Below are 15,824 nucleotides of genomic sequence, written 5' to 3'. Positions count from 1 at the left end.
GAGGGCCTGGGAGCTGCACCACCACCTTCCCCTCACCATGGGCCCCTTGGGCTCGCCAGGACGACTCGCCCACGTCCCTGCAAAGTCACTTTTGGGTTAAGCCAGCTGCCCAAGAAGCTCTTGGTGGGGCCGGGGGGCCCCGTACTGTTTTCTGCTGCGCCGAAAGAGAGCAGGCTGCAAGCCCAAGGGTGCAGGCGGCGAAAGCTCTGCTTGGTGGGGCCCCTCCAGCGCGGCCGCTTCCCCGCGGCGCCTGCAGTCCTCGTCCTGCTCCGAAACACCCCCAAGCTCGCAAACGCTCCCCAGGCTGCTTGGCCTCCCGTCGCTGCCTGCAGCGGCTCGCACAGCGATTGCTGCGTTTCCCCCCGCCCCGGGTTGCCGCAGGCTCGTTTGCACGGCCGCGTCTTGCAGCGAGGGTTCCCGCGATGCCGCCAGCCCCGGGGCCGGGGCGCGAGCCGCCCGCGCCCAGCCGGCACATCTGGGCACCCCCCGCCCCGGCGCCCGTCAACGGCAGCGCTGGCGGCTTCCCCGCGGCGCGCAACGGCCGCCGGTGCCGGTGCCTGACGTCGCGAGCGCAAGCGTCCTGCCGAGGGGCCGCGCGGTCACCGCCCCTGGAGAGCGACCTGGAGAGCGACCCGCGGGCAGCGCGGGGTGGGGACGTCCCTTCCCAAGCGCCAGGGCTTGGCACCCGCTCTCATCCACGCGGTCGAAGGGTACCACAGCCCACCGGGGCTGGACTAGCAAACCCGACCTTCACACTCCTCCCCATCAGCCAGACGGGTTTTGCTGGACCTCTCTTCTGCTTGCTGAGTCCTCTCTCCTCCTCCGCGGAAGGACACCTGGATTCGTCCCCTTTCCGCTCTCGGAGAGCCGCTGTTTCTGAAGCCCGGCTTACGCAAATTGTTTGAACGCAGTTAGCATCTCTGGGGACAGACGGGATTTTGTATCCACGTAATTAAATCGCTGCAGCCTCTAGTAAGGATAGAGTTAGATCTTGATCTTGCATGGTTTCAATCAAAGAGAGTGATGACCTGAGAGTGATTGCTATAAAAAAGCATCTTCAAAATCACTGGGAAATCCATGACATGGAAAAGGTAGCTACGGAAACACACAGGAAGGAAATTAAAAAAAAAGGCGGCCGTGTTTGCACGTACTCTGTTATTTATTGTACAGTATTTCACTTGAAGTACAAAGGCATCATCAGTATTCACCAGAATTGTGTTTTAACAGGTACATTATACTGCATGTTAAAAGTGTGCGGCTTTAATGATGCAAGGTAGAACACAAATTAATGGAAAGGAAGGAAAGAAAGTTTTAAAAAAATGCAAAAATAACATTTTTAGTAACTGAACTGTACAAAGGAAAAAAAAAACAGAGAGCAGGGATTAGATCCCCCTAAGTCATTTAAAAATATACAGAAATGCACGGTTATTTACTTTCTAATTAGGACCTTTGGGTTCTGCTTCCTTCATACTGATGAATGTGGGGGTGGGGGGAAACACTGTTACTAAAATGAATAAATCCATACAAAAGTATTTACAGAGAAAGGAAAACAAATCCCCTGCTCTTCCAAAAGAGAAACGTTTGCCTGGTCGGAGAGTCCAGCCTGCCTCCCTACCCCTCACCCAAACCTCGCCGGAGCGGTGACCTTGGACACGGGAAAGCAAAGAGTTACGCGATCGGAGAAGCTGCCAGAGCCCTTTTAACAGCGGGAAAGCGTCTCTCTCGTTTCTGTTTTATTGCTTTAAACTCTCCTGTAACGGGGCGAGCTAGAAAACGAAACCCCTAGACACCCACCCGGCCACGCGAGCCGCCCCGACCGCGAGAAGTGGGGCAGGCGGCCGGATGAAACGGGCAGTGCCGGCAGGTTGGGCTCGCTAGAGGTTTCCTTCCAGAAAAGGGGGCGACAGATGGGGACGATAATGCTTTAAACTACCCGACATTTGTGCTGCTTTCCTAAGTCTTCCCCTGGGAGCTTGGCAGCCGCGCGCGTCGCCGCCAGCCAACGCAGCGCGCACAAACCCAGCAGCCACAGCAGCGGACCGCAGCCTGGGAGCCTCCGGCGCTTACACGTGGGCGCTCTTGGCGTGCGTGGGGGAGCTGGAGCCCGAGGCGTAGTAGAAGCGGTTTTCGCCGAACGTCTGGGCGTCCCCCGAGCAGCAGACGATGACGCAGCCGCCGAAGAGGCAGAGGGCAGAGCCGATCCAGCCTGTGTACAGCGAGTAGCCAAAGCTCATGATGGTGGTCTCGCGGTGGGCGCACACGGGGAACCAGATGGTCGCCACGACGCCGCACATGGCTGGGGAGACAGGGGAGGAGGGTGGCTGCACGGCGAGCCGGGGCGCACGGCGAGCCGCCGGCGGGGCCCGGGCAACGCAGCGGTCACCGAGCAGCGCAGACGGCACGGCTGGTATCGCCGTGCGTCGGAGGGAACGACCGCACGCTCTGCGACGACCACAGCCTCACACATCCTTTAACACTTTGGCCGGTGACACCGTCCCCCCCAAACCCCCCGGGGCTGGGGGACCCCGTTCGGCCACTTCCCGAGTTTCTGCTCCCAAAGTTGGGAAACACTCATCGACTCTCAGCCGGAGCCGGGCTACAGAGTCGGGGAAGGATGGGCAAGGGACGTCGGCTGCGGGAGGACACGTCCAGCCACGCAAAACGAGTCAAAGCACTCGAGCACTTCTTGCCGTCTGGGAAAAGCAGCGTTTTGCAGACACAGGAGGAGGCAGGGATTGCGCTATCCCTCTGTTAAGCACATGCAGTTTAGATTTAGCCCCCTGCAGCTCATCTTCGCTTTGGAGGACGGAGAGGAAGCCCTTCCCTGTCCCCTTGCAGGCCCGCGGTGGGAGCAGGAGCGTTAGCACCAGGGCTCGGTCCAAGCGGCTCGGAGCGGGAGGGAGCACGCGGGCTCTCAGGGAGGCCTGAGCTGGGAGAACGATCGAGAGAGAGCAGCAATCTCTCTCAAACACTGACAAACAACAAGGAAAAACAACTGCTGCTTGACACAACCTGATATACTATAAGGGAAACGGATTTTTTTCCCTAGAAGTATTTTTAAAGGTGGAGAATGAAAGTCATCCCTAAATCAATGCTCTGGAGAGCTGCAGAATTGCAAATAGCTTAAATCGGAAGCAAACACACAAAAGCCGCGTGCACTGCTGAGGCAGGTACATCTGGGTCCCAGAACCGACTGGTATAAATCACCATCTCTGCATTAACCCACCTACTATGTCCTCGGCCCGTGCTAGTTCACATCACTCCAGTTGCTCCAGCTGAAGGGTCATATGAACGCTTAGGAAATAACCCATCGCTTAGCAAGGCAGAGCAGGCTTCATAAAATACAAGCAGAAAATGGGCAGGGATAAAAGCAGCAGCAGTGAACAAGCAGTACAGGCTTTTTTTTTTTTTTTTTTTTTTAAATGAAGAAGGAAATGTCACGTAACTCCGGAAAACAGACTCCACTACCTTACGGAAAATTTTCTCTATGGCAAGTGATGGAGACAAACTGTTTTCCAAAGGGAAAACAGTATTCTACCTAAGATCTACTGGCAAGTCAAAATATTACTGAGGACTTCAAATTTTGTAGGAAATTCCATAGGATTTTTCCATAAAAGGGCGGGAAGGCTGCAGCCAGGGGCTGGTGAGGACTGCAAGGCAGGTGACATACAAAGCAGGTCTCCTCGGGATGGTGAAGAAGGCTCAGATTCAGTCAGACCTACTTCATTAAGTTCATAAATCAACAGCGACAGCCTCAGAACTGCTTTTGCAGGCTGCCAGGCTCGAGACCGCGGTGGCGGCAGCGTGCCGCGCGCTCGCGGTGACCCGGCGCACGGGGAACACATGCCTTGCGCTCTCGGCGTTGCCCAAGTTCACACCAGCTCCCCTCGCTGAGGGTCCTACCTCCGTCCCGCAAAGTCCCGACAAGCACCGAGGGCAACGGGAGTTGGTGGTGTTAATCACCTCGCAGGAGCAGGTCCTAAAACAACACTCCTTTATGGCTCGTACATCTGAGAAGAATTAATCTGTCAATATTTACTTCCCTTGGGGACAAGCTGTGCAGGACTCCATCCTTGTGGCTATCAGAGAATCAGAGCAAAACAATAACAAGACTGTGGCAGCGTTACAGATTTCCACCAACCGCGTTAAAAGATATCTTGAGGCAGTGTCAAAAAGTTAAGGTTGAAAGAGGAAAAAAAGTCAGTGAGAGAAAAAATAAAACTGTTTAGTTAAAGCAGAGAACAAACTAGAGCTCCTGGCCAGTATGGCAGAAAACCCGTCCCCAATAGCTGCGGCTATTATGAAAGAAAATATTTTCTTATGGAAAAGAGAAGAACATTTGAGGGATGCTAATAAAGCCAGTAATAATTTTGGGCCTCCTCAAAGCAAAGACCCTGCGGCTTTGGGAGGTATTTTTTGGAGAAGGCAGGGAGGGGAGAAGAGCATTTATCCTGCACGTGGATTCGAGTCCTGCAAACAAGTCATGAGCCTCTAACGCTTTGAAACAAAAATGTATCAGTTGAGAATCTGAAAAGCATCCTAATGTTCCAGGAAAAAAAGCTTCTTTGTTGTCCGAAAAGACACAATCATCTTTTCTTTTTCTGTCAGCAGTAAATATATATATATATTTATGTCCACAGACTATAAGAGCCTTATCTTTTCAGACCCTCCCCCACAACACAGGACCGAAGAAAAGCTCTCAAGGGCACTAATACAATAGCATCTCTTGTGCATGCGGCTAAACTACATGTAAAACCACCTTATTTTAATGCTGACAGTTTCAGAAAACCGTGCTACAGAAGCCAAGGGCCTTCCACGGGTTAGCGTGACCTCTCCCTGTTTGGATGCCACCGGCTGCCATCAGTTAGCAGTGACCCCGCGGCTCAGGAGGAGGAACGCCCTGAAACAGCGCTGGGTTTCGTTGCTTTGCATAGATTAAAGTTGGCTGTAAACCCTCCGAGGAAGATGTGAAAAGGACAGTCTGTAATTGCAGTATTTCTTTCAGACGGTGGACTCGGATTGCGACTGGAGAGGAGTTGTTTTGCCAAGCAGCCCGATGGGATTGCGAAGGACATTTTAGGGCAAGTTTCGGTGCATTCCACAACAGGCTCCACGCAAGGAAGAGCTTCTCGTGTATAAATTATGACTACTTCTCTTCTATGCTAATGCTAAGAGACTCTTTGCCTAATTAAGAATGAGTACAGATGGTAGAGCTGTTGCAGTCAAAAAAGTCTAGCACAAAACTAGAGCAAGGTCTGCAAATAGAAGGAATATTTTTTATCAGACCAGCTAGGTTAGTTGGAAAGCTTGCCTGCTTTTGCAGCTAGGGTAGGCAGTCTAGTGAAAGACACTGCCTCTGTCTGCAAAGCTCGTCTCAGTAACGCACCATCCGTTATCCTTGGCCCCACCAGATCTCTGTAAAGTCACAGGGCCACATCCCAGGCTCCCAACATTTCTATGTCCTTTTTTATTATTGACCCACAGTATCGCAGTCCGTTAAACTGAAACTTTTAATATCCGACATTACAGGCATAGTTTAATTAGGGGGAAGCAAGCATAAACAGAAAGTACAGAAGGTGCTTGGGGAGGTGGGGAAGGTGGAGCAGTATTAATCTAACTCAAGGGACAGAGAGTCCTTGCCAAATTCCTTAGAAGTAAGTTAAGAGAAGTTATCTGCTGAAGAAAGTATACTTTTCTTTCACAGATAGATTTGGTTATTCCGAGTTGCCAACTGAAAGTCATGCGGATTTCTCTTTCAAAGCATCTGTTCTTGCACAAAGAAATAACAGATACATGGATGCGTGGGGGTGTCTGTGTTAAAGGCAATCATTCTCTCTTGGTATCAATGGTTGTATGAGTAAACCTCATGCAAGCAACTTCAGCAAAATAACCTTGCAGAACACTACTGTATCCACTGAAAATGTTCATCACGGTCCAGTCCCCAAAAGTGCAAAGTTGTTTTGCCTTGTGCACAGCACAGAAATATCCGTGTGGCACGGGACAGCCTACATAGGTGCTTCCACGCCAGCTCCTGCACCGAGCAGAGCATCGGCCACCCCAAGCCACCCACCCACCCAAGAACTCACCATGTTTCAAAGTTCAAGCCATGGTTTGAGTGTCATAGCGTAAAGTGATTTATTTCTGTTAGGGGGAACAGCATCATTTACACAGGTCTTCCAATATTCACAACTTCCCAAAAGACCCAGCTCCTATAAAACCCCACATTCAAACCTTGGCTCTCAAGAGCTGACTATTCTGAGAGAAAGCAGTGCCCAAAACAACCTTTTACTGATCTTTCTTTATATAGCTAACGTGGTCATTTTGCAGTAGTAATTCCTGATATCTGATACATTTTTCATCTGTGTTTTTCAGCGTCCCAGGTCCCTCACCTCCACTGGAAAATGATCGCTTGGTAACCAGCAAGGGGTCCCCTGAATTAGTACCGACAACACAGGATGGACCACAGCTTTTTCCATCAACACTACCATTTGAAATGTTTTCATACTAGTTCAGAGGGAACCGCTGCCGACAGCTGTTTTCAGCAATAAATCAATTTGGTCGGGCAGATAGGATGAAGCAAAGACATAAATACATCAGCAGGCAGGATAGCAGGGTGGGCACACGTATGTCACACTCTTTGCAGCTTGCTATTATCAGTGCATAGAAAAGCAATGGAATATTTGAGCCCATTGCTTTCCTGGCAAGTTTTCAATTTTTTTTTCCTTTGGTTCCACATTGTGTTTTCAACTCCTGCTTTTCTTTTTAACAATTTCAGTGATAAACTGCCATCCCTTTCCTGGACAAGTAACATTTGTCACGGGATCAGCTCCCGTGATCAGATCTCCATTTTCAACATATCTGGTATGTCAGTATGTGTTTTTGCTCTTTTTATTATTATTTATTTATTTATTTTTAACCAGGCCTCTGGGAGTTGGCCTCCATTTAGAGGATATGGCTGGAGCCCTTATGGTTGAGGAGAAAATGCTGAAAACCACAAATGAGAATTCAGTGGCCAGAGGGTAAATAAGAACAATCCAGGACATATTACTTCTAGAATATCATGACTTTTAAGTCAGTATTATGTCTTTTGAGGTCTGATTCATACTTATTAAATGTTCTGGAGTGGTAACACCTCATTTTTCAAATAGCAGATCATTAATCAGCTTAAATAATGTGAAAATCCCAAGCCCCATGCATTATTCTTCTTCCAAGGGGACTATCTGGATAATCAGCCTGGAAAAATTTAGGTTTTGTAAAAATATATGTGGGGGGGGGGGGGGTTCTGTAGACCTTCAGAGCAAAATGGACACATTTGTTCCTCATATGTATTCTGACAAAAAGTGTTTCTCTTTTTCCCTCTGGCTCCTGGAGCACTATAACTCCTTTCGTTTAACCTCTTACACCTATTCTGCTCACTGGTGTCACGCTACAGCAAGACCGGTGTGAGACTGTGCCACACTAGAGCTAAAAACAGCCGGTGTCCCACCACAAGGGACTGGGATTTCCGCTTCTTCTGTCATGGGTTAAGACAATACCGTCACCACAGTTTGCCTGCCGTGTGTGCTGATCCTGTCATCCCGTTGCCCCGTCAGCTTCTGTAAACCGGGATCAGGACCTCTCATACTGTCTCACAGTACCAAAATCTACGGGCAATACTCTCGCCTCCACACGCGCGGCCACACGAAACAGGGCTGATCTACAGCCTGGTACTCCTGGACTGCAACAAAGAACTCGTATTTGTTTGCCACAAAGTGCAGCTCTGCTGGGACTACCCTCGTCCCCAGGCAGAGGGTATCCCGTGGACCAGACGCCTCAGTCACCACTTCCCAAAATTTCACTCGCAGGAATTACAGCACTATTTTTCTTCCTTTGCCAAGCTCGAGGTTTTGGGACAGGGGTGAGTGCCCACATTCCAACAGCTGACCGTTCGTAATAAGGATCTTCTGGAAAGCTGCCCATCCTAAACAGGCCTCCTCCTAAAATCCTCCTTTTGGAATTCCCAGCTGTGGCAATGTCCCTCTAAAACCCAAAGGCATTGAAAGGGCCCCTCGGTCTCATCTGACTGCACTTTCCCTTAGATTTGGGGCATACCAGACCATCCTGACTGCTCCTCGTGAAGGAAGCTCTCGAAGGAAGGAGCGTACAGAGGACAACCCCTTGTGAGCAGGCAGAGCTTGGACCTACTACCCTGGCTCAGCCCCCTCCCTCTCTCCCGTCTGCCTCTCACGAGCTCTTCCCCGGCCAAGTGTGTAAAGGCAGCAGCTCCCCAAGCCACGGCACTGACTGCCTCTGTTGTGGCAGCTCTATCCAGTACCCACTTGAAAAAAAAAGAAGGAGAAGAAGAAGAAAGAAGACGACGAGCATGATGTCAGCGCTGGTTGCCAACAGCCAGCAGAGCCACACAAAGAGGCCACTTTCCCTCACCCCTCCTCCTCTGCCAAACAAACGGGTGAAAACAAGGCACCACAGCCTGTTGTGGAGATGACGAGGCTTCAAGAACATGCAGGTGCTGCACTTGGGACAATGAGCTCCACAGTCCGAGCTGCTCTAAACAATCTCCTCTGCAGGCACCAAGAACGGGAAGAAATTCCCAGGGGAACAGGGAGGCCAAGGGCAAGGCTGGTGGGGCAAAGAGGGTTGGGCTCGGGAGGAGCAGCGGACATACCACCCCTCTCCCCAGGTCTATGTCACCTTTCTTTCTCCTCTGCTGACCTGCAGGACCAGCAGCACACCCTCGGTCACGGGCTTCCCTCCCCATGTGTCTCGGCTTGCTTCGACCTGGGTGCATCTGCAACGCCCAGGGAAAACTCAGAGGCTGTTCTTTTCCCTGCAAGCAGCTTGGGAGTCTAGACCCTTTTCCAAAAATAGTAACACTCCCACAGCAAACCAGCACAGCCAAGCGCCTGCGGGCAGCTGTCTGCATGTCACTGCTGTCACCCTCCTGCAGACACGGGCGGGCGGTGGCCTCGCGTGAGGCTCCGTGCCAGGGGACTCCGCAAGACAATGCACAGCAGGGCTTCGCAGCCCTCCCCTCTTGCCCTGCCTTCTCCCTTTGTCCTCCTCCTCGTGTTTACGCCTTTTGTTCGCCCCACAGACTGTAGCAATGCTGTAGTACTTCAGGCTCAGCCTAGCCCAGACAACCGTGTTTTCAGGTGAACATGCTCAACCAACTTGCACCGCACTGTGCTGAAATGGAGGAAGCCCTCCGGCTCCGGACGCCTGCGGGGCGGACGGGCACCTTACCCAGGAGAATGATGAGGATTCCTCCCAGCTGGGAACGCCGGTACTTGGCAGCTCCAGGCTCGTGGCCCATCCGGATACAGGGCAAGACCGTTATCAGCAAGAAAATAGCTGGAAGACCCAGAACTGAGGCGGCGATCATCAGTGCTCGACAGGCTTGGACATACCCTGTTGGCAAGGCAAGGAAACAGGATCCTGATTATTCAGCACAAGAGAAGACCTTCGTCCAAAGACTCCTGTCCAACCAGCTCCCAGCAGTTGCCTGGAATAGGGGAGAGGGATTCAACTCTTTGTGTAAATAACTGAGTATTCACCCAGCATATGACAGAGAGACTGCATTACAGTGGTCAGTGCGTGAACGCAGGACGTGCAAGTTCAAAATTTTCCACAAAATAAGTAGCACTGCCTGGAAAACACAAGCTCTTTCCAGCAAGGCACTGAGAAATGGTTTGTGAACCTAATGGAGAGCTGGGGGAATAGAGGAAGGGACAGAAAAGGAAACAGCTGGGAAGCAGTTTTCCTAATTCTTTTCAGAGACAGTCTTGAGTAAACGACAAGAATTTAAAGTCTTAAAGAATGGTTTGCTATGACCAGAAAAGGTCCACAGTATCCATCAGAGGAGTGTTGGATAGTTTAAGACCCATCCCTAAAATATGCAGGTCTGTAAAACACCCTTGCCAGCTGCACTGAGAAGGTGAGGACTGTTGACTTGGGAGAGCGAGGGATGTTCAGCAATCAAAGTCACGTACCCACGCTGCACATCAGGAGTTTAGCCCGAGAGCGGGGTCTCAGATGAGAGTCCCATGACTCGAGCTGACTGCTGGAAAGGAGTTAGGGAAGAAAAATGACTGCACTTCTCAGAGCTGTTTGAGTTCTCCTAACTGAGGGCCAGATTATTCCTCTGCATCCCCAGGGATATCACTGGATCCCCTGGCATTTCATCAGGGTAACCATTCCTGTCCTTCCTGCCTCCCATGCAACAGCCGCCTGGCACCAGGCAGTGAGGGAAAACAGGGATCTGAGACCGTGAGCGTGCTGGTCAGGGCCCTGCTGTTTGTATTAGTCTGTGAAAGGCTTTCTGTAACAATGTATTAAATTATATACATACATACATATATATACATATACATATATATATATACATATATACATATATATAAAAAGACAGGTCATTACTTGCATGTAAAAGGGGAAAAAAAAAATCCGTGTAAGATTTGCTCCAGTGCCCGGTGAGCCTCCACCGGCTCTCAGGACAGTCTTAGTAGAGCAAGTCCCCTGGCTCTCTTTCCCCTTCTGTTAACGAAATGAAACAGCCACATGCAGACGTGGAGTTTCACGAGGACTCAAAGAATACCAGCAAACAGGGGTCTCGGGCAAGAACTACTGACATGCAGGTAAGAGACCAGGAATCAGGATTTTACTCATCCTGGACATGCGGACTCTGTGTATACTGAACACTTGCTTCATTTTTCAAAGAAAGCTAAATAAAAAATGAGTTCTCTCATGAGTCCAGGGCAGAAAAAGAGACCCGGTAATAAGTTAGGTGCCAAAGCCCAGTGTGGTTTCTGTATTAAATTAAACAAGAACACAAACATGTTAGTTTTAAGGACTTGACTCGGTCTGTGAAAGACGGTATATACGTTTTGGCTACCAGACACACTGGGATACATTTCTGTTGGGGACAGCTATGGGCATGAAGAAGTTAAAAGCAGAAGCATCTTGTCTTGTGGTATGTTCCTCCTGAAGAGAAACACTGTTTTCTGTTGCTGATGGATTTATTTACCTATTTATCAAATTTCATTAAACAGCGTTTCTTCCGGGCAAGTCTTTTCTCTGTCTTCACTAGCATATCGAACGACAGTATCAATAATGAAGGTAAATCTACTAAAAGTACACACAAAAAGGGAGAATGGGAGCAATTCTGACAGAAGCAATATTGTTAAACACTACTAATACAGACGAGGGGTTGTATCAGAGAGAAGTTCAGAAGTAATCTTTCTAGCCTCGATGAAATTCTTCACAACAGTTTAAAAAAATAAATAAGGAAAAAATGAAGGAAAACTATAAGGAATGTCTGTATCTACCCAGGCAGGACTGGAAGTCTCTGAAATGCTACGTGGGATGCAGTTGAAAACATAGTGCAACAAAAAAAAATGCTATAATGCTAACAGTGATTGAAATAGATAAAATCATTAATGTACAGAGACAAGTTCACATAAAGACTTTGTCAGGCTTAGCTAGTTCAAGAGAGATATTAATACTGATGGAACACCTTGCTAAATTTTTGCTTTAATGTAAAATTAGATGAAAATTACTATATAATTAGAAAATATCAAGAGAAATTAAACATAGTTGTATCTGTTTGCTATGTAAAAGTTCTACCTTGCATTAACACGAGTAGGAAGCACAAGAACATCAAGACTAATAGCAATCTTCCAAAGGATTGAAAGTGATAGCATCATTAATAATAAATAGATCCTGAGACATTCGTTATTCTCAAAATCATTTTAGGGAATTGAATATTTGTAACAGCTCATCTCAAGGCAAAACTAAGTGGAATGTCTATATACTTCAAAGTACCGTATTACATCTTAACATACTGTTATGTTTTGCAATACAGTCTAGATGAGGGATGCGAAGGGAATAGCAAGAGTGTATTAAGTGCAGTGATTGATAGCATTAAGTGGGCTTTAATAGCATAAGATACTACACCTAGAAATAATTAAAACAGGCCCAACTTAATGAAAATCACGCTGAGAGCTATCATTCAATTTCTTTGGCATATTTTATGGGACCACCTCTGGCAGGGATGAAGCTGATGGAGCTCTGCCGTTGAGCCACCCCGCAGCAGGGGCTGCCCGGGGCAGGACGAGGTTTCTCCAGGCACCGCGGCGGGGAGGGGAGGACGGGGAACACACACCTGGCAGGATGAGGATGTCCACGAGGGGCTTGCAGTGGTAGAGGCCCGTGGCCATGACACAGTCTGCCCAGAGCCCTTTGGATCCCAGCTCGTCCATCTTCCTGCAGGTGGTAATGGTGTAGCCGCAAGTCACTACCCAGTCGTTGGTGGCCGTCGCGACAACCACCCCGATCCACCCAACAAAGCTGCAGACAAATCCAGCCAGGTGCAAGCAGGTGGCCACCATGTCGCTCCCCTAGTCTAGCGAGCGAGGCAGCTGGAAAGGAAAGCACAGAAAGTTTCAGTAAGGCAGGGCGGCGAGTTCGGGGCAAGCTCGCTGCTGCAGCCCCCGCCGCCGGGAGAGCCGGGAGCAGGAGGCACTGGGGTTTGGCGCGAAGAGGTCCCCGAGCACTGCCGCTCGCCGGGAGCTGCCGCTGCCCAGCTCGCTGCCGGGGAGGGGTTAGAGCTGCCTCCGGCCCCGCTAACGCAGGGGAGGAGCAACCAGGGCGCCCCAGCTTCTCCCCGCTCGTTCATCGGGGGGGAAGGAGGAGGAGGAGAGGAGGAGGCGCAGAATTGCATCCCTGCCACCCCAGCCCGGAGAAGGAAGGGAAGGCGACTTGGCTACTGTACACGCTCTCGAGCATCTAGTTCTCTGCACTAGGAACTCGCTGCCCTTTTATTAAGAGAACTGTCCTCTTTTTCTCCAGCCAAATTGATGCCTTAACACACAAAGCAGACTACTTCCCTTCAATGCAAACAATCTGACTACTGAAATTTCAGAATAAAGAAATGCAAATTAAAGCAATGTTGCTGAGCTGAGGACGAATGATCACACTGATATTTCTTGACGGAAACACGGGGCAAGAAACACGGGCAGAGTTACATGAGGGACGGAATTGGTCACCTCACCAAAGCCATCGGCTTTCCTGCAGTAAGTGGCCAAAATCAGTCTCATTTCCTTTCTTTCCTGATGTTTTCACTAGCTGCAACAACATAAAAGACACATCACTACATTGTATCTACTTGTGCCTGAGTTTTCAAAAGTACTAATAACACTTGGAATGTCTCAGTAAATTTTTTAACAGCCTCTTATTTCCACTTTTGAATCCTAAAATCTAAGATAAGTGGCTTTTTACTCAGTCTCATTAGGTTTGCAAATTTTAGTCTATTCCATAAAACAAGGACCAGTACACTTCAGAACATCACAAGGGGAAAAACTTCACACACTGTTCTGAATCAGGAGGAATATCTAGGCAGATAGGCTATTTTACTTTGTATTTTCACAAAGACATATATATTATTGGATGCCAGCACATTCCTAATGAAGTGCATAGTGGTGCATCCACCAGTGCTCGCGACTTTGCGGAGAAGTTTGGAGCCACACAAATAAAACGTGCCTGTAGAGACCACTAGTGGAGTACTCCTAGCATTACATTAAAAAAAAACTGACAGGAAGAAAATTAGAGAACAGTACATTTGTTTTATTCCTACTGCCGTTAATGAAAAAGAAATACTGGAAGCTACACTCCAGTATTAAGATGTCATGAGTGAAATATATCCTGCTCTTCACCCAGAAGGCTTTTTTCCCCTATTCTTTAGCAAACAAACTATGTATAAAACACGAGCAACAACAAGCCCATCCTAAGCTTCAATTGTCTTGTGTTCTTTAGATCCAAAATTCAAGGACACGCGGACACAATCTCATTTTGTCAAAGCTTCCTCTAAATACTGTAGTTACTATGTAAATAGTACAACAGGATTGATAATTATCTTTAAGTGGTGATAAAAACACAGAGGAGTTTTTTATAATGCATACAAATTTAAAAGTTGCTTTCACGTTTATTTTATATGGTTGATTATACTCCTTGGGGTTTTTTCTATACCCAGTTTATTGCAGCTTCGTGAAGCCGTGCTGCCAGCTGCCTTCCCCTGGGCTTTCGTGATGTTTGCCCTGCCAGCGATTCTACCTCTCCGCACAGCTTATCCTTCCATCATACCCCTTTCTGATGGAGCGTGCTATTACTTATAGTCAACTCCCATTTTCACATTGTCTGGGGTCCTAGATGGATTGAATCTTTCTCCCCAAAATATGCTTGTTTATTTATTATTCAGCAGACAAACTTGCCATCTCTCAAGTGGAACTAATATTGTCCCACTTCTTGGAACATGCAATTGCCTTCTACAGATCAGGCATCATCTCCTGAACTTGAAATGAGACAATCTGACAAATTAACACCTTCCTGCATCTCCCCTTGGTTGACTCAGTTTACATTTTTTTCAGACTAGCACTTTCTCCATCTAACTCTATACCACTAAGTAAGTTGAACAGGTATCTGATCCGTTTGTAACGAGTATAAATGCACATAGCTCAATGTTGGTTTTCAGTCAGCACCAGATGCAAGAATACTTCACCACTTTGGGATGATCAGTTCCAACCTCTGTCACCTAATGATACTGTAACTGTACAGTTCACTGCAGTTTAAAAACAGGCATATGCTCTAAATCATGCTAATACATATAGCTCTGATGTACTTGAAGTATGTCATTTTTCTTCAGAATAACAGAAATGTTTGCAACATTTTCATATTTCATTTCATCGCATGGCTATTATAAGCATCTTACATGGTGACAGTGCAGACATGTCCTAGTGCACGAAAAACAAAAAAGATTTTGTGTCTCACAATATGAATTCTTAGGCCATGGACCCATCCTAACGCAATTCAGCTGCTGGAGTTTAACAAGCTACCATGCGCTAAGGGAGCCGCTTCCAGCGGCGAGGCATGCACTCGCAAGGGGTGCAGACACTGACAGTTATTCACCTCATTTGATGGCCGTATCTTCCAGTTTAGATCTGGCAAACATTTCTGTAGTCCTAATTCAATCTCTTACAGTTATGAGACCAAATCCTGAACCACAAAGGCTGTTTATGTTAACATATTTTCCTTCACAAATGCAGTCCTCAAAAAGCATATGCACAGCAGCTCAGCTGACACCTTAATAAACAGTATTATTCAATGGTAATCAGTTTGGTGCCCACATGTAGAAGTTAAGTTAATGTTAATAGGGATAGGAAGCATTTACTCTTTCACCAGTGTCATGAACAATACCACAAATCTTGAAGTAAATATAAGTGAACATTCAATAAATAAGCACAACTCACAAGATCAATACAATAAAAAACAAAGAACGAGATATCAGCCACGTGCTAAATAAAGTGATGAAATATTTAGGGCAACATTCTTAAAATTCGCCATTTTAAAAGCAATTGCTACCCATGCATCTACTGCAGCAACAGCGTGAACATCTTAAAACTCGTAATATTTTTATCTTGTTATTTAAGCGTTTTTCCTTGATCAGCGTTTAGTGTTTTCTCTGGCAAATGACATGAGTTGCAATTAGCTGTACCTACTTACACAAGCTACCAACACCCTATGATTATTTTTTCATATAAATGACCCACCTAAACTTTTTCTTTACCTGGTTTCTCAGCATCATAGCTTCTCCTTTGTTTGGAAATACAGTAGAATAAAACCATAGGAGGAGATGCATAAATAAACATGGTGTACTGAAGGGTTAATTCTTTAAGTTGTGTAGCTAGTTGTTCATTTTCTTTCATACCAAAAGCTGAGCTCATCAAAATATTACCGAGTTCATCTTCATCCTGTTTGGTACTGCATTATTTCTC

The 15,824-nt window shown here is 47.7% G+C and overlaps 1 protein-coding gene across 1 annotated transcript; it reads right to left on the bottom strand.

The window, feature by feature from the left end:
- Positions 1 to 1,278: 1,278 nt before the first annotated feature.
- On the bottom strand, positions 1,279 to 12,585 carry CLDN11 (claudin 11). The gene is made up of 3 exons (XM_026105712.2): positions 12,161 to 12,585; positions 9,244 to 9,408; positions 1,279 to 2,296 (listed from the first exon to the last, which is right to left on the bottom strand). The coding sequence occupies exons 1-3, from the start codon at positions 12,384 to 12,386 to the stop codon at positions 2,064 to 2,066; spliced, it is 624 nt and encodes a 207-aa protein (XP_025961497.1). The 5' UTR covers positions 12,387 to 12,585; the 3' UTR covers positions 1,279 to 2,063.
- Between the last annotated feature and the right edge of the window lie 3,239 nt (positions 12,586 to 15,824).

This window comes from Dromaius novaehollandiae, chromosome 9 (genome assembly GCF_036370855.1).
Source record: "Dromaius novaehollandiae isolate bDroNov1 chromosome 9, bDroNov1.hap1, whole genome shotgun sequence".
In the NCBI taxonomy this organism is placed as follows: Eukaryota; Metazoa; Chordata; class Aves; order Casuariiformes; family Dromaiidae; genus Dromaius; species Dromaius novaehollandiae.
This window is presented reverse-complemented; position numbering and strand designations above follow the sequence as displayed.